Source organism: Artibeus jamaicensis, unplaced genomic scaffold (assembly GCF_021234435.1).
Source record: "Artibeus jamaicensis isolate MK-2021 breed Jamaican fruit bat unplaced genomic scaffold, CSHL_Jam_final contig_471, whole genome shotgun sequence".
In the NCBI taxonomy this organism is placed as follows: Eukaryota; Metazoa; Chordata; class Mammalia; order Chiroptera; family Phyllostomidae; genus Artibeus; species Artibeus jamaicensis.
Genome location: NW_026521850.1, coordinates 3,099,598 through 3,122,929, shown reverse-complemented (window position 1 = coordinate 3,122,929; position 23,332 = coordinate 3,099,598). Strand labels below are relative to the sequence as shown.

General features: G+C 54.7%; 1 protein-coding gene across 5 annotated transcripts; it reads right to left on the bottom strand.

Annotated features, from left to right (window-relative positions):
• Positions 1–21: 21 nt before the first annotated feature.
• Positions 22–21,770, bottom strand: TTF1 (transcription termination factor 1). 5 transcript variants are annotated; one of them, XM_037158556.2, is made up of 12 exons: positions 21,717–21,760; positions 20,968–21,150; positions 16,110–17,108; positions 14,404–14,603; positions 13,439–13,624; positions 12,529–12,607; positions 9,736–9,866; positions 8,066–8,300; positions 6,028–6,117; positions 4,876–4,941; positions 2,766–2,851; positions 22–1,893 (listed from the first exon to the last, which is right to left on the bottom strand). In XM_037158556.2, exons 3-12 carry the CDS (start codon positions 17,087–17,089, stop codon positions 1,709–1,711), a joined length of 2,238 nt encoding a protein of 745 aa, XP_037014451.2. In that variant the 5' UTR covers positions 17,090–17,108; positions 20,968–21,150; positions 21,717–21,760; the 3' UTR covers positions 22–1,708. The 5 variants fall into 5 exon arrangements, 4 of the variants coding, with proteins under 4 accessions (XP_037014451.2, XP_037014450.2, XP_037014452.2 ...); XM_037158555.2 differs by having other exon boundaries at positions 16,110–17,096; XM_037158557.2 differs by lacking the exon at positions 20,968–21,150 and having other exon boundaries at positions 16,110–17,096; positions 21,717–21,770.
• Between the last annotated feature and the right edge of the window lie 1,562 nt (positions 21,771–23,332).

Sequence of the window (23,332 nt, the reverse complement as noted above, 5' to 3'; positions counted from 1 at the left end):
AAACACCATCAACGTCTTGGGTTCAATTCTTCTGCATATTTTAATGTACCTATATACACACATTTTCTTTTCTTATTTTACAAAATTGAGAAAATATATACTCTTCTGAAATATCTCGGTTGATAATACTCTTCACCTCTTTTTGTGTTAACCAAAACTGTCAGCATTTAACATTACTGCATAATACTCCATTCTAGGAATATACAGTTACTTAACAAGTTTCCTATTAAGAAACATTTACACTTTTTTGTTTTTTATATACGGTAAATGTGCCATTCTCATATATTAGTTCTAGTATTTCATGGTTCTAGACGTGAAATTCCCGGATCACAGAGTATGTACATTCTTAAGGATTCACTGTATCTTACCGGATTGTCTGCCACAAGGAACATACAATTCATATTCCCAGCAGCATGGAGGCTGGCATGTCTCACAGAGGAGTGACTAAAGGCAAAATGCTTTCTAAAAAGAAAATATGCTTTTGCTCACTGAGTATTTACTGAGTGTCTGCATTTGCACAATGCTGTTCGGGGTTCTGGGGAGACTCTGGGGACCCGGACACTGGTTTGTCTGTGTTCTCCCTTCCCCAGTCACGGCAGGTTTGGGAACCAACATCACAGCATGATATAACTCAAGTGACAATGGGGAAGACACTCGGGGGACACTGGGCTGCACCCCGGCATGGGCGGGGACACGGTGTGCGGGACGCTGCGCAGCCCACTGTCCTTCCTGGGCTCTGCCTTGTACAGATGTGGGGAGGAGCCTGGAACGCGACTCCCCTGCCCAGCGGGCCTTGCTTGGGGGCTGCCCATGGGAGACACATGTTCTAGCTGGGGCTGAGTGGCAGAGAAGGGACAGAGCCGCACAGGCTCCAGACAGCCCAGAGTTGGCGGGGGAGCACGGGGGCATGTAGGCAGAGGGGCTGTGGTGGCCGCTCCACGGGCCCCCATTGCTGGCTAATCCGACCGCCCTGCTGGCTCCTGCACCCCGTGTAACGACTCTGTGGCCTGGACCCCACAGGGGTCCGTCTCCATCTGCAGTGCCTGCAGTGTTCTGCTTTCCTGACCCACAGGGGAGCCCTCAAGTCTCCAGGAGGTTCGAGACCCACAGCTTTCCCTAAGTGCCAGTTTTCCTGGAAGCAATGGAAGATGGTATGAGTTTCTTCCCTGCGGGCAGCCTCCAGAGGAGTTCGCAACCGGCTCGGAGAGGGCGTCTTGTGTGAAAAGCACACACACTTACACACCAGGAAGCCGCCCAGGAAGACAAGCTGCACATGCATGACACGCGCAGGGAACTGAAAGCACCCAGGACTCCCTCTGACACTCACCTACACCTGATCCACCGAGAGCACAGCCTCAGCAACAGGGGAAGGGCCGATGCTCTCACTGCGCTGGGGGCGCCTGGCAACAAAGTGCTTACAGGACGTGACTAACTATCCTCCTCTGCATGGGGACTTGGGGTCCTGTGGTTTCAGAAAAAGCGTCAGCTGCGATTTTATCAGTATGACTGAAGTGTGAAAGCATCACCTATGCTCTTCCTTTCCAAACAAACTTGAACCTGGTGATGTCAGTTCTCAAAGCTCCACAACACACGTCGTCATGTCTACAGCCTCTGTATCTTCTCTTCTATTGACACTGAAAACAGCTTTACCGGCACACATATGCAAACACAACCAAGCGTGGAGAGTGGGCGAGAAATGCCCCACCCCCTAAGTCCCTCCAGCTCCGTCCTCCCCCTCACTGTCATCGTCACGGCAGCGGAAGATGTCTCGGAACAGGAAGGCCCGCTTCGGCGCCGCGGGAGTGTGCGGCTCCCTGCCTCTCTTCTCCATCTTCTTCTCCAGCTTTTCCTTGAGCAGAGGCAGGCTCGTCTCATACAGGTAGTCTATGATCTCTGAAGGAAAGGGTTAACTTTGAAGTCATTTGCACAAAGCCTCGCCCCAAGGTCAAGGGGCAGTGGGCAGGACAGACATCCCTGCCCTGGCCTGTGATTCCCGTGCAGGCCCCTGTTCTCACTGATCAGCTTACGGCCACTCACTCCGTCCTCTCCGGGGTCCTCTGAGGCAGGCACTGCAGCTCGCCCGTTTTTCAAATGGGGAACCTGAGGCCCCATGACACTGTATGACACGTGCCCAAGTTATGGACTTGGTCGGGGCGAGGCCGGGATTCACAGCCGGGCAGGGACATCTGTGGCATGCCCGTGGCGCTCCATCACACATGGCAGGGCGGGGGCCCGGACGCCCGTGCTGGGCAGACACTGGAGACGCTCCTGCGAGCTCGTGAGAGGAGCCCGAGCCTCCGCAGCCGGTCTGCGGAGGAGCACTCCGTCGGGCGGGAGGCCCGCTGCCTATATTTTTAGCAAGTTCCCCACATGACTCGGGTGACCCGAGCTTGGGAATCATGTATCTAAACCACCACGCACGGCCACAAAGAAGGAACCAGGCGCCTGTTTCCCCTTAAGTGTGTGTGCACGCATGTGGGGTACGTGTCTGCACACGTGCACAGTGCAGCGAGCCGGAAGCACTCATGGTCAGACATGCGTGCTTGCCATGCACCAAGCACCCGGCAACTGCCTTTCACACGTGTGACATCATCTGGTGCCTCGGAACGTCTGCCCGTTGGGCAGGGATCACAACGCACCAGCTGTCACCATTTCACAATGGGAGAAGTGAGGTGCTCAGGAGGGAGGTCACTTGCCCAAGGCCACCACCAGCACAGGGCACCATGCACTGTGCTCTTAATGCCTCAGGCCCTGAAAATACTGACCTGGAAAGGTCTTCTTCTGCCAGAAGGGAACGCAGGTGGCCTTCAGCTTGTAAAATTTACTTTGGACATAAGACGGAGGAACGTCCCTTTAGGAAGGAAAAGGTGGAAACGGTGTCAGTTCAAAGCCCCATCAGTTCGGCACTGATGAGTCCAGCACGAACAGGGACACTGACTGAGAGGTCTGCAGACCCAAGTGGCTTTCCCAACCCTGAACCTGAAATCACCACGGCCACAAATGCAAAGAAGTAAGACACACCTGGCAAGCTATTGACCATTTGGCTAACACACACACACACACACACACACACACACACACACACACACACACAAGGATGAAAGCAGCACACAAGACAGGCTCTGTTCCAACTGGAGGAACTAAATCACTGGCTGGGAAGACGACGTGTAACGTGGGCCGGCCCGTGCCGACGCCCCATAAGTGCATGGCCCTGCCCGAAGCCCCTCCCAGGTGGGAGCAAATGAGCCCACGACCACTCTACCAAGAAGTCACTGTTCTGTGCCCCCACTTTAGAGATGGGGACACTGAGGACAGAGAAGTCGTCCCAGACCTCACACCTAATGAGGGGCACAGCAGGGACAACACGGCGATTCAGTTCCAAATCCACCCTCTCCCGCATCACACTCAGAACAAATACGTCTTCATCCCCATTCAAAGGCAGGCGTCCCGATTTTTTTTTTTGCAAAGTCAAAAAAAAACAGCAGATGCTGATGATGTTTTGGTGACTCAAACACATTTTCACTTTATAGTAACTAAGACTGAAACAACCAATTCTTACCTTCTTTTAAAGTGAAAATCCCTAACTTCACTTCCTGAACACTTTCTCAAACAAAGTGACCTATTTGTCTCGGTGATTAACTGGCAGCTAAAAGGAGTGGTGTAGATGACTCTATCTGTTACGTATGTTACGTCTGTCACATACGTAGAGGCAAACGGTGACTGGGCTCCTCAGCTCCTGCATCCGCACCAGGCCAGGACCCTGTCCTGCGTCCCCCTCCCAGGTCCACACTAGATCCTATTAAGCCATCTCGTGGGTGAGGAAACCGAGACAAGCTGGGGAACAGCCGGCCAAGGGCAGCTAGACAACGAGGGCCAGGACTCAGCACCAGGTCAGCTGACTACAAAGCCCCAGTTCTAGGGTGCCACCCCACTCCACTTGCCCACTGCGACCGGAGGCCACTGTTCACGGTCGCAGGACCGATTCAAAATGCAAAGGCTGCAGCCGAGAAGGCACCCAGCAAAGGCGAACACAGCAGCTCCCAAACACAGGAGGCTTCTCACGCCTCGACTCCATGCAAATGACCACCTGCCGAGGGAAGCAGGCCACGCAGAACCACAGGGCTCTGCTGCGGTCTCAAAATAGCTCCCGTGGCCCCCTCGCCACCCAGAGAAAACTCGCTGAGAGCAGCTGCACAGAACACACAGGTGCCAGCCGGACCCAGGGATCGGAATCGGCGCCTCGCGGTGAGATGGGAAGCACGACAGGGACACTGCCTCACCCGCCACATCCCCGCTGGAAACACAGAGCCCCGCTCGAATCAGGAGCAGCCCTGGGACACTCCGCCCGAGGGCAGACCACAGGACAGGCCGCCTGTGCTCCTCCAGCGGGCCAGTGCCATCAGAGACCACAGGGGACTCTGCAGATTGCAGGGCATGAGGAAAGGGGACCAGGACACGTGTGACCCTGGACTGCGCCTCAAGTCCGGAGAAGCGCTATAAAGGGCATCCTGGGGACACTCGGTGACACCTGACATCTGAGTGTGGGCTGGGCTTACAGAATTGTGCCAAATGTCAAACTTCCTCAGGACGGCAACCAGGCAGTACCACCCTTGTCCAGGGCCACCGCCCACCGCCGACTGTTGGACAGCGAAGGGGACACATCACCCCAGGGGACGGGAGAGGGGCAGAGTGGGGCTTTGTCCACATCTCGCTCACTCCTACTGGTGTCTGGGGCGGGGTCCCAACACACACACAGACGTGAACTCGACTTCAGACACAGTCCATGCGCAGCACGGGTCCTGGGAACCCGAGAGGCAGTTGTCTCCTGTCACCGTTAACCTTCCTGCGAGCTCACCCACCAACAAGCGGTCTTACCCGATGGCGCTGGCAAGATCTTCCCAGTCTATCTCATTAGCATCTTCCACGTTTATTTCATACAATCTAAGAGAAAACATAAAAATCAAGTTTTCCAGCAAAAGTCAGCATGATAGACACCTTCAGGGACTTAGACAATTCAGAGCCGAAGGCACCACCGGGTCCCTGGTGCCAGCGCCCCCCCCGTTACACGGGCCCAGCAGGGTCGGAGCGCTAGCCTAAGTCACTTAGTCAGTGGACTACAAGCCAAAAGGCCCCCCCGCCTTGAGTCCCCCACCAAACCAGGCTGCTGTGTCACAGTAAAACCGTGACTTTACCACTCAGAGCAGACACACGGAAACAGTATGTGTGCTCAGCACATTAGAGACCCGTGTTATGGCCTCAACGTTCATGCACTCCCTAAGTCCACCCCGAGGAGATCGGGGACTGTCCCCATCCACAAATGAGGCGTCAGGGCTCGGGGCCCGAGTCACTTGTGGAAGGTTTCATGACCGCAGGCAGTGACAACTCTGGACTGGCGAGGGCCTGCCCCACTCCGCTTGTCCCTGCCGTCTCTCTGGTCGGGCAACTGAAGGTGCCTTGATGCCATTAGGGCCGAGTTCAGGATGGAGCAGGAAGAAGGTGGATGGCTGGGGTGGCCAGAACCAGAGCACCCCCTGCTCTTTTCTGTCCCCCCTTTGCTCTGAGCCCAGGCCCCCCGGACACATGGGCTTCCTTCAGGACAGGGGCTCTGGGTGGACAGAAATTCAAAGGCGGACCAAGAGCCCGCACCCCAGAGACGCTGACAAGCACAAGCTGGAGAGCAGCGGGCTCAGCCTGCACCGTCGGCCCCCTCTCAAGCGGACGGGAGTCACGCGTGTGCGCACGGACACCTCCCAAGACTAAAAGAGCCGCACTGGGGAGCGTGCAGCGCACTGTGCACAGATCACTGCATTCCCTCTCCTCAGACACCCAGAGGCAGCTGCTGTCCTCATCACCTGCATCTAAGATGAACAAACCAAGACCTAGAAAGGCGGCAACACATCCAAGATCGTATACGGCGAAAGCACCAGAACAGCGGTCTGAACCAGGGCAACCCCGCTGCGTACTCTGCCGTGTGAGCCGCCGTGTGACCAGAGAGAGACCCAGGGGAGCCGTGCTGTGTGCCCGTACCTTTCGATCAGGTTGACCTTGGCCTGCAGTGCGTTGACTCCTCGGTAGACGTCCCGACCGTTCGTCATCCTCTTGGTCAGGATTTCCGTCCTGTGTCAGAACAAAGGAAAACCCAGCTCGCACTCAGGGGCCAAGTTTCCAGTATTTTCCTCATCTGAATTGCCCTTTCCCAGAGCCGCTTTCCAACGCCTGCAGCTCGCCGCCGCTGCTCGCCCCGACCACAACAGCCCTTTCTCAACACCAGTGGGAAAGGACAGAACGGGTGTGACTGAAACCAGGCGACGAGCACGAGTTCCCCGTGTGTGACAAAATCTCCACGATGCACTGTTTTAAAAGGGGAAAGAAGGATGAGCCCATGAGCAGCTTGCTAAAGGAAACTGTAAGCTCAACCGAGTTTTCATTGTTATAAAGCAGATGGCCCTGGCTGGTGTGGCTCACTTGGTTGGAGCGTCATCCTGTGAACCAAAGGGGTGAGGGTCTGATTCCCAGACGGGGCCCATGCCTGGGTTGGGGGTTCAGTCCCCAGTTGGGACGTGCACTTGGGGCTGCTGATGGATGTTTCTCTCTCACATCAATGTGTTTCCCTATCTTCCTTCCTTCTCCTCTAAAAAAACTTTTTTAAAAATCTAAAATAAATCAAACAGGTGGCATAGCTCTTACTGCCATGACCAGCAGCTGGAACACTAAACGAGACAAATTCAGCGAAGCAACCTCTAAGTGCTTTGGTGGGCCCTCTAGCGCCCACTGCCACAGGCTGGAGGGAAGGGTGACTAAAGCTCCCGATGTAAAATATTTCAAAAACCCTCCTCTGGTCCTGGCTGGTCAGGCTGCGTGGACTGAGTGCCAGTCTGCGAACTGAAAGGTTGCCGGTTTGATCTGATTCCCAGTCAGGGCACACGCCGGGGCTGCAGACCAGGAACCCAGTAGGGGCCGCACAAGAGGCAACCACATACTAATGTTTCCCTCCCTCTCTTCCCCTCTCTCTGGAAATAAATGTACTCCTTTAAAAAGAAGTCCTTGTCTGCACAGCAAAGCCTGCCGTGACGTGATGGACGGGTCATCAGCCATCACAGCCTCCTCCTTTCTTGACAAGAAGGGACATGGTGCTCCGTGGCGCTGGCACCACCAGTCTCACCCACAGCCGTCCATGCTCACTGGTGAGGAATGCGCCACAGGAGGTCATTGCAATGTGACATGAAGTAAACACAGTGTCCGACTTTTTCTTCAAATAAAAAGCACATCTTGAATGTTATTTAATGACATGGACTTTGAAGGTGACTCCCCAGTTTAACACATGCGGCCGACCCTCCACCAAAGGCTCACTCCAGCCCCTTGTCCCAGTCCAGACTGCGGGGTGGGCGGGGTTCTGGCTCCTCCCACCCGCGACCTGTTCTCCAGAGCTTACATCCCTGAGCGTGGTCTTCGAATGAAACAAACGACTCTTCGAAGGGACGCAAGGCACATAAACAATAAACTGTGTCACCCAGGGGTTCGCATAAAATGCACCAACTGGGGATGTCAATGGCACCGATGATCAAGGTGCCGAGCTTCCTGTGTGTGAGGCGGGCCCTGGGCTGCAGGGCCCCTGCGTCCAGGACCCGCTTAGAGACCCCCGGGCTGGGCAAAGCTGCAGGAGGCAAAGGACGTGCAGCAAGGTCGGCAGAAAACACTGCCAGGTGACGATGCACCTGAAGAAGGTCTAAGATGAGGCGTGCGACCCTCACTGTGAAGGCACCGAGAGGCGGAACAGGAAAGGCAGACCTGTCACCGATGGCCCCATTTGTGACTTCTCTCGCGGACCTGAGTCTGTGGGAAGCCCCGCAGGAGTGGCGTGGCTAAGGGCCGACTTGAACCAGGCACTGACACCGAGGGAGCTGAGGCGGCACAGAGGGGACGGCAGTCCTCGCCCCGGACATGGCGGGCTTTCCACGCTCAGCCCACGGACGTCACCAGCAACCTCACCCACCCGCCCTGTGGAAACTGCAGAGGGAGGGAATAATAGCTTGTCGAAATTTATATAAGAAGCCTTAAAACTTACCACTTACTTTTACACTGCATCCAATTCCTGGTTCCTACTTTCGCCTCGACTTCTACCCAAGATATACCCTTGTAGAGTTTTTCCCGGACAATCGACAGGCAGCGTTCAGGATTTTCTTGGAGTTTAGAATCTACCTCTTTTAAGTCCTGGGGCGACATTTTCTTTAGAATCACTTCTTCCACAGCCCTGATCAGTCTCTGGGTCTCCGCCCTGCTCCAGGCACCGTGGTTCCTTTCTGCGGGTGTGAAAGGGCCGTCTCAGAGTTGCGAGTCTGTGGGCCTTCAAACGCAACACTGGAAAGGAAGTGATGACGACAGGCGCGCGTCATCACACATTTACCCAAACCCACAGTGACCCCGGTGGCCACCGGGGGTGGGGGGCTGCGCAAGGCACATGGGAAATTTGGCACCTTCCTCTGAATCATACAGTGAACGCACAACTGGTCTAAAAAAAGAAGTCTGAGAAAGAAAGAAAACCTGGACACACGGACCACGAAAGCACTTGGGGCCGCGGGTTCTTTTAAGAGCCAAGGGCAGGAGAGCCCTTCTTAATGCAGGAGTCTTTTGTGCAACTTCAGCAAAGCTGGTCTTCCCGTTTCTGAGTAATGTCTCCCACGCGAGACTCTGAGGTTCCCCACATTTAACGGGACAACTGTAACCAGGTGAGTGTCTGTCACATGCTGACCTCTCCCCGGGAGCCCCAGGGAGACTCCCCAGGAGTCTCCAGGGCAACGAATGGCTGAGGCGACACCAGCACGGAGGCCCCTGAGAGCCTCTGGAGCCCGTCGCCTGGGCGGGGAGTCAAGCAGCCACGCTCGCCGCTGTGTCCAGACATCGGTCACGCCGGGGAGGAGCCCGAGACCCGCAGCCTGGGGACGCTGCTGGTCCGGCCCACCAGTGCTGTCGTCACTTCTCCCTGATGACAATCTGGATGATGGTTTAAAAGTCCAGAGGGTCCCCAGGGGAAAAAGACGCCTAGCTTTCACAAGACATAAAAAATTCAGACTTTGGCTTTACTTCTTGGAAATGAGAATGGGCCACACAGTCTCCACACGGCATCTGTGGCTGCATTTGGTGGCACAAAGGGCCTGGTCTGCAACTCAAGCCAGGGCTGACCACACACTGGCCTCGAAGACACCCGGGGCTCCACCGGCCAGTGTGGCGGGTGCATGGCAGCCCTCGCTACCAGTGACCCCCAACTAAAGTCTTGTTAAAGCAACTGGGAATTTTTCATGAGCAGAACACAACCAAGGAAGCTTCTGCCGAAGGAGGAGGAAGAGACAGGACGTGACCACCACTGGTCATGAGGACAACCCCTGCCTACCAGGCCTGAACTGTACCCCGCCCCCTTAGTCTCCTTCCCACTTCAGGAAGGGACCTCTCCCCGCCCAGCCTCTCCTGCCCCCCAGCTTCATTGGAATCGGTCCCCTCGGCGGTCAGGGTCGCACTGAAAGCTGCTGAACAGAGGAGGGGAGCCATCGGCCTGTGAGTAAAGGGCACGGCCCATAAACGCACAGGAGGGCGCGGGCTGAAGCGGCTCCGGAGAGCAGCTTCCCAGCAACGGCCGCAACGGGTCCCGGGCACTGGGTCCCGGCAGTGGCCGACGGCCTGCTGGGCCCACTCCTTCACCCAGGTGGGCTCACCAGGTGGGCACTGGAGACCGTAACTCACCGCTGCTGATCTGGGAGTACTTCAGGGCGACAGAGAGGCTGCTTCGGGCCACCAAGTCCCCAATCTTCTTCCAGTCATTGCCGTGGAGGGAGTGGTACATCTTTAACTTCGTGGTGTCCCCTGTGCTGTACCTACGAGAGAGGGAGCCCATGACAGTTTTCCCTACTGTAACTTCTTCCGTAGTTAGGTGAGATTCACAGAGTGCAAGGTGGCCGGTTTTGAAGCCTGTGACTCGGTCATGTGCCGCTCACCTCCACCTGGGTCTTCAGCTTTTTTAAAAAAGATTTTATTATCTGTAGAGAGAGGGGAAGGGAGAAGGAGGGAGAGAAACATCAACGTGTGAGGGAAACATCAGCTGGTTGCCTCTCACACCCCCCCAACTGGGGACCTGGCCCACAACCCAGGCAGGTGCCCTGACTGGGAATCGAACCGGTGACCCTTTGGTTTGCAGGCTGGTGCTCAATCCACTGAACTACATCAGCCAGGGCAAGTTCTTAAGCTTCTTAATCACTGCCCTCCACCATCACCAAAGGGACATCTTGTTCTCACTAAGCAACCCTTCCCAACTAACGATCAGTTGTTAAAGGAGAAAACACACCCTGACCATGGCCTGCAAAGCCGCCCACAGCCTGCCACCACGCCGAGCTAACTACGAGGTTACACACCGTCGTCCCTGCAGGGTCTGCTGCAGTCCTGGAAAAGCGGGTACGGCGGGCTGACCAACTCCCAGAGCCTGGGTCGCCTCCTGTCCCGGCATCTCGACTGTGGTCACCCTAGAAACCAGGCCCCGCTGTACCAGGCCAGAGGCCCGGCTAGTGCACAGCACCCAGAGCAAATACTGGGGTCGGGGTGTTCCCACCCAGACCCACAGGTCCCGCACTTCGCACAGCACACAACACAGACTTCTCCAGGTGCCTGCAGAGCCCGCCCTCACCTGCCAGGACGACTCCCGCCGAGTGTGACGCGGGAGCTCCCTGACTCCCGGGGCCCAAGGCCCCAGGGTCCTCCTCGGAGAGCTTGGCCTCCCCCGCACCCGCCACAACCCGCGGCTCCACACTGAGGGCCCCCTGTTTCCCTGTCCCTGCTCCAGGCCTCTGCTGGCCAACGGAGACAGAATGCGAGTTGTGTGTATTTAACACTTCCTGATGGCTGTACAGAAATTAATTGCACCTCGTCTTGATGAATTAATTTTTTACTCAGCCTAACATGTTAAAACTGCAGCCTTTCCCACATGCCATCAGTACCCACAAGGACCGAGCTAGTTCACATTCTCTTCCTCACCCCGAGCCTCCCACCCCGGTGCTTTCACTCTGCCAACATGTCCCTGTCAGGAGCCAGGACACCCCTGTGCTCTGCGGCCACATGAGGATGGTGGTCACTGAGACGCTGCGCTCTGGAGGACGGGGCCCACAAGGGCAGGAGCCCTGGGTCGGTTCCACACGCAAACATGCTACTGAAGGATGAAAACCACTCCCCGTGGATGAAGTGGAGGAAAAGCTCCCTTTCTGACCTGCCGTGGCTCCTGACCCGGGACCAGGGCGGGGTCTGTGTCATCGCTAAGGCAGCTCAGGAGAGGCCTGGAAAACCCTCGCCCTCTCTGCTGACGGGGAGCAGCTAGCCTTCCGGGCGGAGGGCTCAGCGCGCTCAGGAATCCCTCTCCCACTGCAGAGGACAGGGAAGAGACCTGGATCCTGCGCCTTTAAGAACTGTGCTTCCCAGCCGTTTCCTTCCCAAGGGCAGCAGGGTGTCCCGCAGGCTAATGAACTGAGAGGCACCTGGCAGCAGCAGGAAGGGTGGCAGAGCGACGCGGGCACAGAAACGAGGGCACAGGGGGCTGCCTCCCGAGGCCCCGCAGAGACTTCGAATCCTTGGACTTTCCACCTTGTTTCAATTAAGAATTCCTGACATTGCCCTGTCTGGCATGGCTCAGTGGATTGGGCGTGGGCCTGCAAACCAAACAACCGCGATTTGATTCCCAGTCAGGGCACATGCCTGGGTTGCAGGCCAATTCCCAGCAGGGGACGCACAAGAGGCAACCATACATTGATATTCCTCTCCCTCTCTCCTTCCCTTCCTCTCTAAAGATAAATAATTTAAAAAAAGAATTCCTGACATTGGAAAGATATTCTAAGAATAAACGGAAGCTCAGCGGCTACGCACGTCTCGGTGCAGAGTCACGGGGCCGAGCAGAACTCCGAGGTCCCGCTGGAGCGGGTCACTTGGCCTCCCCGAGGGAGCCCCGTCACCGAGTGTGGCTGTGAGAGGCCAGTGCTTTCAGGCTCGCCCCTTCAGAGCAGAGAAGGCACCCACAGCCCACCTGGCACCTGCGTTTGCTTTATTTGGAATGTCAGAAACAAACTCTAATTGGGTATTTAATTTAGGGAAAAAGTGGAGGAGAGAATGGCCATCAGCAGCTAAGCGCTCCCACGGACTCCCATGGAAGGGACTGCCCGCTGCCTGCGTGCCGTGGTGGACAGAGCTGAGCCCGGGCTCAGGCAACATCCCTGGGAAGGAACGTCCAGGCTCACGGGGAGCACACGGGCTTGCTGAGGACACTGGCCGAGCAACAGTCAGAGGGCAGAGTGTGCTGAGTGCCAAGAGGAAAGTGTAAGGAAAAAGCTGAGATGGGGGAGGGCACGAAGGTCAGAGGGGGACTGAAATGGTCCTGGAAGACCGCACCTGACGACGCACACGCCCCTGGCTCCACACGCATGCAGCCACGGCCTTTCCCTTCCCATCCGTGTGGGCGACACTCTGACTTACAGGGTCAGCGGGGACCAATGAAGTTCTTACCTGCCTTTGTAATTGTTGACGTCAAACATCTTCTTTGCCCGATAGTACACGAGTTTCCAGGGCCGGGCAATGCCCTTACCTGACGGGGGAGGAGGGGCGGTCAGCAGGGCACACAGTGTGGCAGGGAGTGGTCGCCGCTGTGAAGGAGCCCAGAAGAGCCCTTTCCGCACACCAACCACCCCAGACCGGGGCAGGGCCTGCAGACACTGTCCGGGGAGGCGGGGCATACATCCCCAGGCTCCTTGGAGGAGGTCTCAGAAAACTGGGCGCTTTGTCCGGAGAGGCTCTAGCTCCCAGTCTCCTAAGTTCATGGACAAGACCCTTACAAAGGCAAAGCGTGTAGAGGAGGGGTGGCTAAAGTGGGGGACCGTGCCAACAGTCCCCCGCAAGAGAAACCACCTCTCCAAACCAACAGGTTCGCCTAGCAACCTGCACCCCCACAGGCGAAACAAGCCCCCCCGCAGGGCTCACCCTCGCAGACAAACTGAGTTACGTGAGCAAAAGCAACTTTCCCGGGCCAGTCCTGGGCTGCTTCACACCCTCCTGACTTTCCAAGCGTCACCTCTAGGAGGCGCTCCAGCTACACGGAACAGACTTGGCCATGCCTGCGACTCTCCGGAGCCCCTGCTGCACAGAGGCTGTGCTTTGGGGCGGCGAGTGGAACACGTCCACCACGAGGAGCAGGGAGAGCGACCTAAACCGCGGTTATTGCCGAGAACGAAAGCTGGAAGCTGGCATTTCGTTCTTCCTAAAATCGGTAAGGCACCCTAGTTGGGAGGCGTGAACACTCTCAATCCCTGCAACACAGGCTGCTGCTGAGAACACTGTTCCCACGGCGGCATTAACATGCACCGAATGTGACCCTGGGCCACCCGTGTGAGGTGGACAGCCGTGGCGGTTCTAAACTTACCAATGTGCAAGCGAAAGGCGTGCTTTCTCTTCAAGTCGGTGATCACAGCCTTCTCCTCTGGGTACCTGTCCGTGTACAGCAGCTTGTCCGCACTCTCAATTCCCGTCAGGGACAGGAATTCTTGCACGTTTTTCTCTAACTGCTTATTTTCCTTCACAGAAAACTTGCCAAACCTAATGGCGACACCTAGGAGTTGGGGTGGGAGGAAGAGTGTGTCGTCAGTAACGAGCAAAAGCCAACCCAGCTCGTGGCTTCAGCAGCGGCAGCCCAGGGCTTGGCCTGCGCCTGCCCGGGAGCCGCCCGCTCCTGCACTGGACGCTCAGCGCCCTGTCCCCCGGTGGAGCGTGGCTTCCCTTCCCTACACGGCCGCCCCTGGGCGACCGCAGCTCCTGTCAGTGCACAGGCGAACAGGTGCAGCTTGTGGCTGAGTCCAACAGGCTTCCCAGGACGGTCTCGTAACAGTGAGATCAGGGAGGGGACCAAGCTGGGTCTTGTTTGAAACACGTCCACTCCACCAGCTCGCCCTCAAATTACTGACTCAGGAAAAGAAACTGCACCTCATCGAAGTTGATGAGTTAATGTCTTTAATTTTATTTCAGTTGTGCGGCGTATCCTTCCCAGGCCGCAGCCCATTCACCCCCAGGCCCGATCCTCTGGCCCCTGCAGCCCCAGGCCACCTGCCTCCCGACCAGAGGCCAGGCAAAGAGGGCACCAGGGCACCGCGCTGGGCCCACCCTGCAGCTCGGACAGTGATTCTGGAGGGGTGGCTATTACAGAATTCTACATCTGATACCAACGAAATCCAATCTACCAAGGTAACCCCAATAAATTCAACTAGGAACCCCTACTCTGGTTGGAGGGAAAGCTGAAAGGAACCAAAGGCTGGACCTCATGAACCTGTAAACCTGAGCTGTTCACAAAAGCCCACCGGGCTTCTCGGAGACACCGCAGTCCCACCAGCTCACCCTGTGCTTTGAACTCTCTAAACCGCCCCAGGTCATCGCGGTACATGCGCTTGATCGTGGTGGCAGCCCTGTCGCCGATGCTGGGGATGAACTCGCGGAGCTGCTGCACGGCGGCGTCCAAGTCCACGCCGGCCACGTCCGAGTCCTTCGAGTCCTCAGATAAACACACTGTCTCGGAGTCTTTACCGGCCGGTCCTACCCTGGGGGGGGAAGCGGGTCGATCAGCACCGAGGTAACCTGGCCCTGACAGCCGAGAACCTCTGCTCCTGCCACGACTCCCTCAGACCAGGGGAGACTTGGGCGGGAGGTCCGGGCTCGCACAGGGACTGCCCACGTGGGCGCGCCTCAGAGGCCGTCTGCAGGGGGACCTGCAGCCCGGGCCCTGTTTCTTACTGGGCTGTTTCTCAGCGGTTTCTGTGTTAGATACTGACCTCCCAGTGAGCTAAGCCCTCTTCTACCTCCACAGACACCCAAGACACTTCACCCTGACCCCTTCCAGTGAGTTAGGCTTTAGAATAATGATTGCTAATTAGTTAAATCAGTACCCAGGGCTCCCATGGTTACAGTTGTTTTTTTAAAAAAGATTTTACTTATTTATTTATAGAAAGAGGAGAAGGGAGAGAGAAGAGGAGAGAAACACTGATGTCCGTTGCCTCTTGTACGCCCCCAACCGGGGACCTGGCCTGTACCCTAGGCATGCGCCCTGAATGGGAATTGAACCAGTGACCCGTTGGTTGGTTGGTTTGCGGTATGACACCCATCCCACCGACATCAGTCGCGGATGGTTAGTTATTTTTGCTGTGGTCAGTAATGGCCACATTTCCCCTTTGATTGTTTTTCTATATATCTATCACTAATCCATTCTCAACTCTCTGCCAGATGTTTGAATCTCTTCCTACGTTCAACTGTATCAAGTAACTGCTCATACAGGAAACTGAAAAAAAAAAAAAAAAATTGTGTGTGCTTGTCCAAGAAAAGGGTCCATAGCTTTCAGAGGGCTCACAGTGCAATGTAAATTAAGCGCACCAGGCCTAGGACATTCCTGCCTCACTGTCAGTGTTCTGGAGACACCCCAGGTGGGACTGCACGGAGGGTGCCGTGGGTGGGGCCACAATTACCACAGGAGCCGGCCCGGCGGGCCCTCCTCCACTCAGCTGCTACATGGAGCTGGGTTAAGCCAGGACAACCTAACACATGTGAGGAAGCCACTGAGTAAAAATGGGGGCGGGGCGGGAGAATCTGTCTCTAGTCCCAGGAACTGAGAAAAAACAAACAAACAAACACACCTCCCTGCTTTATGCAGCAGATGCTACACTCACACGACAACTACATATAAAATGTTAAAATCTCCTTTCTTAGTGAGAACCCCAATTCAAGCCGTGCCCTGGTGGGTAGCATTCTCAGGCACCTGCTCCTTCCTCCCATCCAGACGCACACAGACAGACGGGGTAATGTGGGCGTCTCAAAAGGCCCATTAGACCGAGTCCCAACTTCAGAGCTACAAGAGCACTCACTGCAAACCCAAGCTGGCTGCCCATGTGTGCACGGGAAAGAACACGGCCTGCGGAGGGTGGGCTTAAACACGCACTCGGCCTGGTCTGCCTCCGGGGCCTCTGCCATCTGCCGTGGACATGCCGAACAGAGGCCCTGGGCACAATTCCCACAGAGGACGGACAGCCTCAGAAGGCAGGACGGTCCCGCGTTACCTCTCCGCCCCTTCCGAGGGTGCCTGTGTCTGCTCCTCTGGCAGCTGGGGTGTTGTGCTGTCCTCAGCCAAGGAGCTGTGACCTTCCGGTGAATCGCAGGGTGCGTCCGGGCGCTCACGGCTCGCGGGGCAGCCTGAACAACCACCGTCAGGCGCTCGGGCACCGTCACCAGCAGACCTTCGCCTCCTTTTCTTGGCCCTTTTCTTGAACTTGCGGGGTTCCTTCCTGCCTTCTGAAGTGCCTGCGTCGTGGGCCGCTTGCCATCCCTCAGAGCTCCCGGTCTCAGGACGCTCAGACTCCTGGTTATGGGAAATCTCTCTCTTCCTTTTCTTGGACTTCCTTTCACGAGCGGCCCCCAGCGGTGGTGTAACTGGGCCTTTGAGGGGCACAGGAAGCAGGGGCTGCGGCTGGGGCTGGGGCTGGGGCAGGCTGGCACTGGGGCCCCCTTGCTCAGCCTCATCACAGGACGCAACTTCCTTCCGCCTCTTCTTTTTCTCCCTGACTTGATGGTGTGCTTCTTCCAGCTCCTTTTTCCGTCGCTTGGCAACTGTGTGCAGCTGCTCAGCTTCAGGCCCTTTGGCTGAGGCTTGCTCCTTGCTCGCGTCAATATAAATGATGTCGACATCCTTTCGAACATTCTTCAGGGTGTCCTTAATGTTTTCTTTATCCACTACGACATACACGACGCCTGCGTCGCCCTGCACCCCCAAAGCCCTCTTCTTTTTCCTCTTTTTGGCTGTAGGAGAGGCCTCTTTGGTCTCATCACCGAGTTCTGATTTTTCTAAAGGAGAAGTGAGAAACTGGTGATCTTTTCTCTTGTTTTTACTCTTTGTTTTGTGAGACAGTTCACTTTCCAAGGGGGAGTCTCTGAAATTCTCATGGGCCCACATCCGATGTCTTTCCTTCTCTACAGAATACTTTTTCTTTTTCTTGTCAAAAACTGGAGTGTGGATTTCCAATCTGCTCAATTTGCCTTCCATTTTATTCCTAGAGGGAAATCTGACAATAGTTTATTTTGCAAAGCATTTTAAACATCAGCCTCCAGAGGAAAAAAATCGTAAGAAAACAAAGTTATATGACAAATGGCCGGCTGGAGTCATGCATATACATTGCACACTATTCTAAGTGTGGGGGGGGCGGGGGCGGGCGGCTCACAGTAACTGCTCGGCCTGCTCCCACTGCCCAGAAACAAGGAGACACAGAGCCTGTGCCGCCAGCCCCTACCCCTACAGCTTCACCTTTACCTCTCCTCCCAACTCTGGGCTCCAGCCACACACTTGGGGGACCTTTTCTGGTCCCCCAAACGTGCCACCTCCCTGGTTCAAGGTCTACCAGCATCAGACTCCTTGCACCCAGGACATTCCCGGCTGCCTCCTTCTCTCCTTCAGAGTGTGGCAGGAATATCACTGCCTCAAGAAAGCTCCCCCTGGTGAAAAGAATGTACCCATTATGATACCATGTATATAAAGTGTAAAGTCTGCAAACACTTTAATGTGTCTTTTCTCAGTGGATACATACTAGGAAAACTGTGAACATGGCATGGGAATTATAACTGGCTGGCCAACTTGGGGATGGGGGATGCGCCTAGAGCCGGTTTCTTTTATATCTGTGATCTTTTATTTCTTAATTGGGATAAGGAGGACAGGGGCATTCTATTTTTATCTACACTCATTTGAATGCCCAAAATAAAAAGCAAGGGGCAGAACCAGGGTATAGATTGCTTCCTTTTGTTTTTAAAAACAAGCAATTCAAGGCTATAACTATCTAAGTATTTCCCAAAAAAAGCAAAGGAAAGAAAGACTTCCCTGATCCCTCGGGCTTAGTGCATCCCCCAATGCTGTGCTGATTTCCTAGCAAACTGTGCTTCACCTTTGTAGCATTCAGTCCAACTGCAGTTTAAAAAATAGTCATTTCCACGCTGGCTGGTATAGCTCAGTGGATTGAGCACGGCCCCGGGAACCAAAAGATCATAGTTCGATTCCCCGTCAGGGCACATGCCTGGATTGCAGGCCAGTTCCCAGCAGGGGCCAGTTTCCAGCAGAGGATGCATGAGAAGCAACCATACATTGATATCTCTCTCCCTCTCCTTCCCTTCTAAAGATAAATAAATAAAGCTTTAAAAAAATAGTCATTTCATTATCCTCTGCTAAAAAAAAAAGGGAAATTTCAAGGAGGAGGGCGGTTTGCCTGTGTTTCCACCATTGAGAAGCCACCCCGGACTCTGTGTCACATCAGCGTGCAGGACCTGCCAGCACCTTCACCGCAGGGACAGCAGGGACTTGAACACTGACCTCGGTCCGAAGGTCACCTCTGTGAGAAAGAGACTGGACGGGCCTTGTTAACGTCCGACAGAGCATCTAAACTCTGCAGTAAGCTGGGATGAAATTTAATAAGGCACCAATGTCAATACTCACGGAGAGCACATGCATTCTGAAGTTGAAGTACACTGATGGAAATGAACTTGACAAAAGAGATGGTTGAAGGTTCGCTCTTACAAATACGCCTGTGACTCTCCTTTCTCTGCGTTCCTTCTGTGTTTCAACTTTTGGGATTTTATTTCTTTCGACTAGTTAGTGCACTTACGGGGCTCAATCAGCATCACCTGGCCCTACCTCTCCCCGTACACAGAAGGCGGCATCGACACATTCTGGTCTGCATCCTGCTGTTTGTCACATAACGGTGGATCCTGGAGATCCCCCCGTACCAGTGCCCCTTCAGGTCTGAGCGGTCAGCCCATTCTCTAGAGGGGCACTGAACTCCTCCTGGGCAGTGAAGACACTACGTGGCGGAGGGGAGGGGCTGCACATGGACATGCGGACTTGCACAATCAGCCCAGACCCCCAGCCTCAGGGTCTCCCCCGTCAGTGGAGGGGCCCAGAGCGCGGGCTGAGGCCTTCCTCTCCGCTGCCACACAGAGACAACGGAAACTCACCTGTGGCCTCTGAGGTCTCAGCTGCCGGCAGGGTGAGTGTCGAGAGCTAACTCCCTGTTCGGGGAGGGGGTTTATCTGCCTCACCCGGGGACTGGAAAAGGAGCTGGCAGTGGTGAGTCTGCAGGGCACTTTATTACTCCTGGGGCATTATTCTCCATATGAACAACTGTAACCCTACTTTGGCCCACCCTTCTAAGCTACTGTAGCCGGGCAGCTAGCAGAGTGCCTGGCTTGTAGGAGGAGCTCAATAAATACCTATTTTGGAATGAATGAATGCTTCTCTTCAGGTACCCTGGAGAAAACTCACAACTGGGCGGACGAGCACCATCTATCTGGGACCAGCACGCTGCCCAGCCATCAAACTGTGTCCATCTAGATCTGCACTGCAATGTGGGAGCCACCAGCCCCGAGAGGCCGCCGAGTACCCGAAGTGTGGCCGGGCCACACTGTGCTCAAAGTGTGACATACACTTTGAGACTCCCCAGACTTAGAACAAAGACACTAAAATGTCTCAGTCATAGTTCTTGCATGTTACTTTCCTGTTGAAATAGCAATTTGAATATTGTTTGGTAAAATACATTCCTAATTCCACTTTTTCATGCTTTTTAATATTGCTACTAGCCACAATATTAAATTATGTATGTAGCTTGAATGCTATTTTTGGGGGCAGCCCTGCTTGAGACAACTCACTTGCCCACTCTTTTTAAAATAATTATATCAAATCTCCCCGACTCTCAGCAGACTTCTAAGTTCCAGTCTTCCCTCTCACTCGCAGCCAACTGACTTGCCCGTGACCTCCCTCACACGCACACACACTAGACAGGTTATTTCCCTCCGAATGCAACATGCCTGCGTGCACCTGTCCCCTTTCTTCCCCTCTTGCTGCAACAAAGGAGGGGATTCTCTTGCCAAAGGCCATCTGCCCATGCGTGCTGGAGGCCAGCCTCTCAGAGACCAGATCCAACAGGAGACCCCACCTCGGGTCTCTAGCCTCTTCCTCTGCACAGGCCCCCTTCTAGCAGCACTCCCTCAATCTCTACACTCTTCTGAATGAAGCAAAGCGAAACAACACGGATGCAGCCGTTCTCGAACTCTAAAGTCCCATCCAGCGTTTCTTTCCTCCTCTACACAGCAAACTCTTGAGACAAGCTGCCCTCTCTACTTCCTTGCAGTCCATCCATTTCTCAGCCCACAGGTCACTTCCACCCTCATTACTGCCCAGAGTCTGCTCCAGGGGCGGTGCCTGTGACCGTCAGCCCTTCATTGACTTTCCTGGTCCTTTCAGGACCTCTTCGTAACAATAAACAGACGATTCCATCAAATATCTGTTATACCCAGCTAGGAAAATTACAGCTAGGGCATTACCCAACCCTAAATCTGCAGTTCCTGGAACAGGGTAATGAACAAACATCAGGGAACAATTGGGTTTAAAATTCTAGCCAAATAAGGTAACTAACCTGGGCCACCAGAAAGTGCCCGCCAGCAGCAGCACCCACCAATCAGGGACCCTCGCCGTTTTTAAATAAGCCAATAGCTAACCACCACCTCTGCTTCTGTATGCCTTTGCTTGCTTGCTAGAAAATATAAATACCCAGTAGTCTGTAAGCCAGGCGCGACTTCCATTTTGTAGCTCTGAGTAGCTACGTGACTCCGGTCACAGTTGGGGAAGTTCGCCCCTGCGCAGGAAAATCTTTGGCCATTAAAATTTTTATCAATTCGGTTCCGGACTCCGAGAGTGTGTATTTACCCACCGATCGTCTACAACATATCCTACTTCCCATCCGTTTCTTTCTTTTTAAAAATACCTATCTCCTTCTGGTTTCTTGAGTTCAACACAAACTTTTAAATACGTGGTCACTTCCCACTATAATCATTTCATGGTTTCTCCATTATTCTCAAGATAACATTCCCAAACTGCAGACCTACCATGCCCTTCACCATGGGTCTGGTCCACGCCTGCCTCTCCAGCTCTCCTTCTCTCCGGGGTCCAGACGCCCTGCCTTCAGGTTCTCGAACACACCGCACTCCTTTTCCTGCTCAGGGACTTTGAAAAAGCAGCTCACGCCCGCAGCAGTGCACTTCCTCCGTGTTACCTTTCTGACCTGCGTACTGGTTTAAATTTGAAAGTCACATCAAGAAAGCCTCTCTGATCGCCTCCCCGGGTCCCCTCTGCCTGGTATGCAGCGTTTCCCAACAATCCAGCTGCTTCCCTACTGCACGTGGCTCAGCTGTGCCATGATCGGCCCCCTAAGGGCTGCGATTCTGGCTCCCAGATAGTTCTATGCCTTTGGAATGAATTGAATATGCACTTATCCCCGCTTCTGAGGAACAACCGTGCCAAGCCTGGCCCCGGATTCTGCACCACTTGGGGGGCGCCAAAGGGGCTCAGCTGCGCTCTGGGGTGGGCGTTCCGGGGCCGGGAGGGGAGGAAGGGAGGAACTACCGCGAAGGCCGCTTCTCCGTCCCCTTCGGCGCAAAGACGCGACCTCGGTCCCGGTGCGGAGGGGACTAGGGACTGGAGCGGCGGCCAAGCAAACGGCGCCACCCTCATCCGTGAAAACCGCAGGCCAGAGGCGCGTCTTCCGGAGAAAGAAGACCATAACCGCCACCGCTCCATTTATATAAGCGCAGCTAAAAAAAACACCTGGAACAAGAAAACGCCGCTTTCGACCTACCGTCCGAAGGCGTCACCACCTTTCCTACACTCCGGAAATTCTGCTGCTGCAAAAGCGGAAGTACTTTGCGTCACTTCCGACCCCTCCCCCCGCACCCCGCAGCCTTGGTAACGGGCCTCCAGCTGGGACGGGGACTGCTACGTGGTTTCCGCCCATTTCGATCCTGGGGTGGTTGGGGGTGGAGGGGATCAGAGCGGGATCCTAAAACGAAGAAAGTGGGACCGAATTCCACGGACTCGCTAATTCGTTCATGCACCCCATTTCTTCAACAAGTTTTGCTAAGCCCCGTTCTCCGTTCAAGAGTGAAGAAGAAGATGAGGGCCCTAACCTGAGGAAGACCGGCAAACAAATCCACCAAGACCTCCTCGGATTATGCTATAAGGAAAATGCAACAGAGCCACGTGGCGGACAGGGAGCGCTACTTGAGACGGAAGTGAAGGCTGGGTTCTAAACGGAATGGTGCGCCCACATGTGGACGGAAGAGCGTTCCAAGCTGGAAGCAAATACAAGGGCCCTGCCCTTGGCTGGTGCAGGAGCTGAAAGAAGGCCAGGGCAGCTGGGACCCAGTGAATGGAGGGCAGCATGGCAGGCGGTGACGTCAGCGGCAGGCCGGGAGTAGCTGGCGCGGGGTAGATGCGCAGGCAGCTGAAAACAGCCTGTGAGATCTTCCAGTCCTCCCATTTCAACCTAGTCCTGAAGAGACTTAGCTGTGATTAGAAGTAAAACTTTAACCAGGCCTTCCTGTTGGAGAGCGGAGGGGGACCAAAAAACCCGGAATTTTATTTCTGAAAAGTTGTGTGTTTATTCTTGCATGTTTAAACTTCAGTCACCTCCAAAGTACTCTCCACCTGACACACTACACCTATTGAGATGTTTTTGCCACTGCTCAGAACACCCTTTTAGTGCTTCCGTCATTTTTTGTTTCACCTCTTTCACATCAGCAAAATGTTTCCCTCTGAGAAACTTTTTCATATAAAGAAACAAAAAAAGTCATCCAGGAGGGTGGGGCACGGGGGTCATGCCATTTTGGGTCAAAAACAGCTGAACACTCAGTGCAGAGGTGTGGGCAGGTGCATTGGTAAAATCACTCATGGAATGGGCCAACACACTTAGTCTTCAAAAAAAGTCACTGAAGCCGGATGCAGCCTCTCACAACAATGCCAGCTAGTAATATACTGATACAGTATGGGTTCCTAGAACGCTCACCTAGTTGGGGAAGCTTATACCACGAGGGGCTTAATGTAACTTGCCCGAGGGGAGTTGAGTCATGTGGCCCAGCCAGGAGTCGCGCCTGTGCTCCATGTCTCTACTCGCCTGCCTCTCACTGCACCACCTGACTTCTGACTGCAGCTGCCACACGGCTTTGATTGGAAAGTGCACAGCTTTCCTTGGCTGGTGTGGCTCAGGGGATTGAGCACCGGCCTGCAAACCAAAGAGTTGCTGGTTGAATTCCCAGTCAGGGCACATTCCTGGGTTGCAGGCCAGGTCCCCAGTAGGGGGTGTGCAAGAGGCAACCACACACTGATGTTTTTCTCCCTCTCTCTCCTCCCCCCTGTCTAAATAAATAAATCCATACATAAATAAAAAGGAAAGTGCACAACCTGCATTTCTGTGAA

What these genes read in the sequence shown, in the direction of transcription:
- TTF1 (XM_037158557.2), bottom strand. Translation starts at nt 17,089, where the DNA reads ATGGAAGGCAAATTGAGCAGATTGGAAATCCACACTCCAGTTTTTGAC. An exon ending in TAGAGAGTTCAAAGCACAGG is followed by an intron (nt 13,625 to 14,403) that starts GTGAGCTGGTGG and finishes CCCAACTCCTAG; the next exon opens with GTGTCGCCATTAGGTTTGGC. An exon ending in CGCCTTTCGCTTGCACATTG is followed by an intron (nt 12,608 to 13,438) that starts GTAAGTTTAGAA and finishes CTCCCCCGTCAG; the next exon opens with GTAAGGGCATTGCCCGGCCC.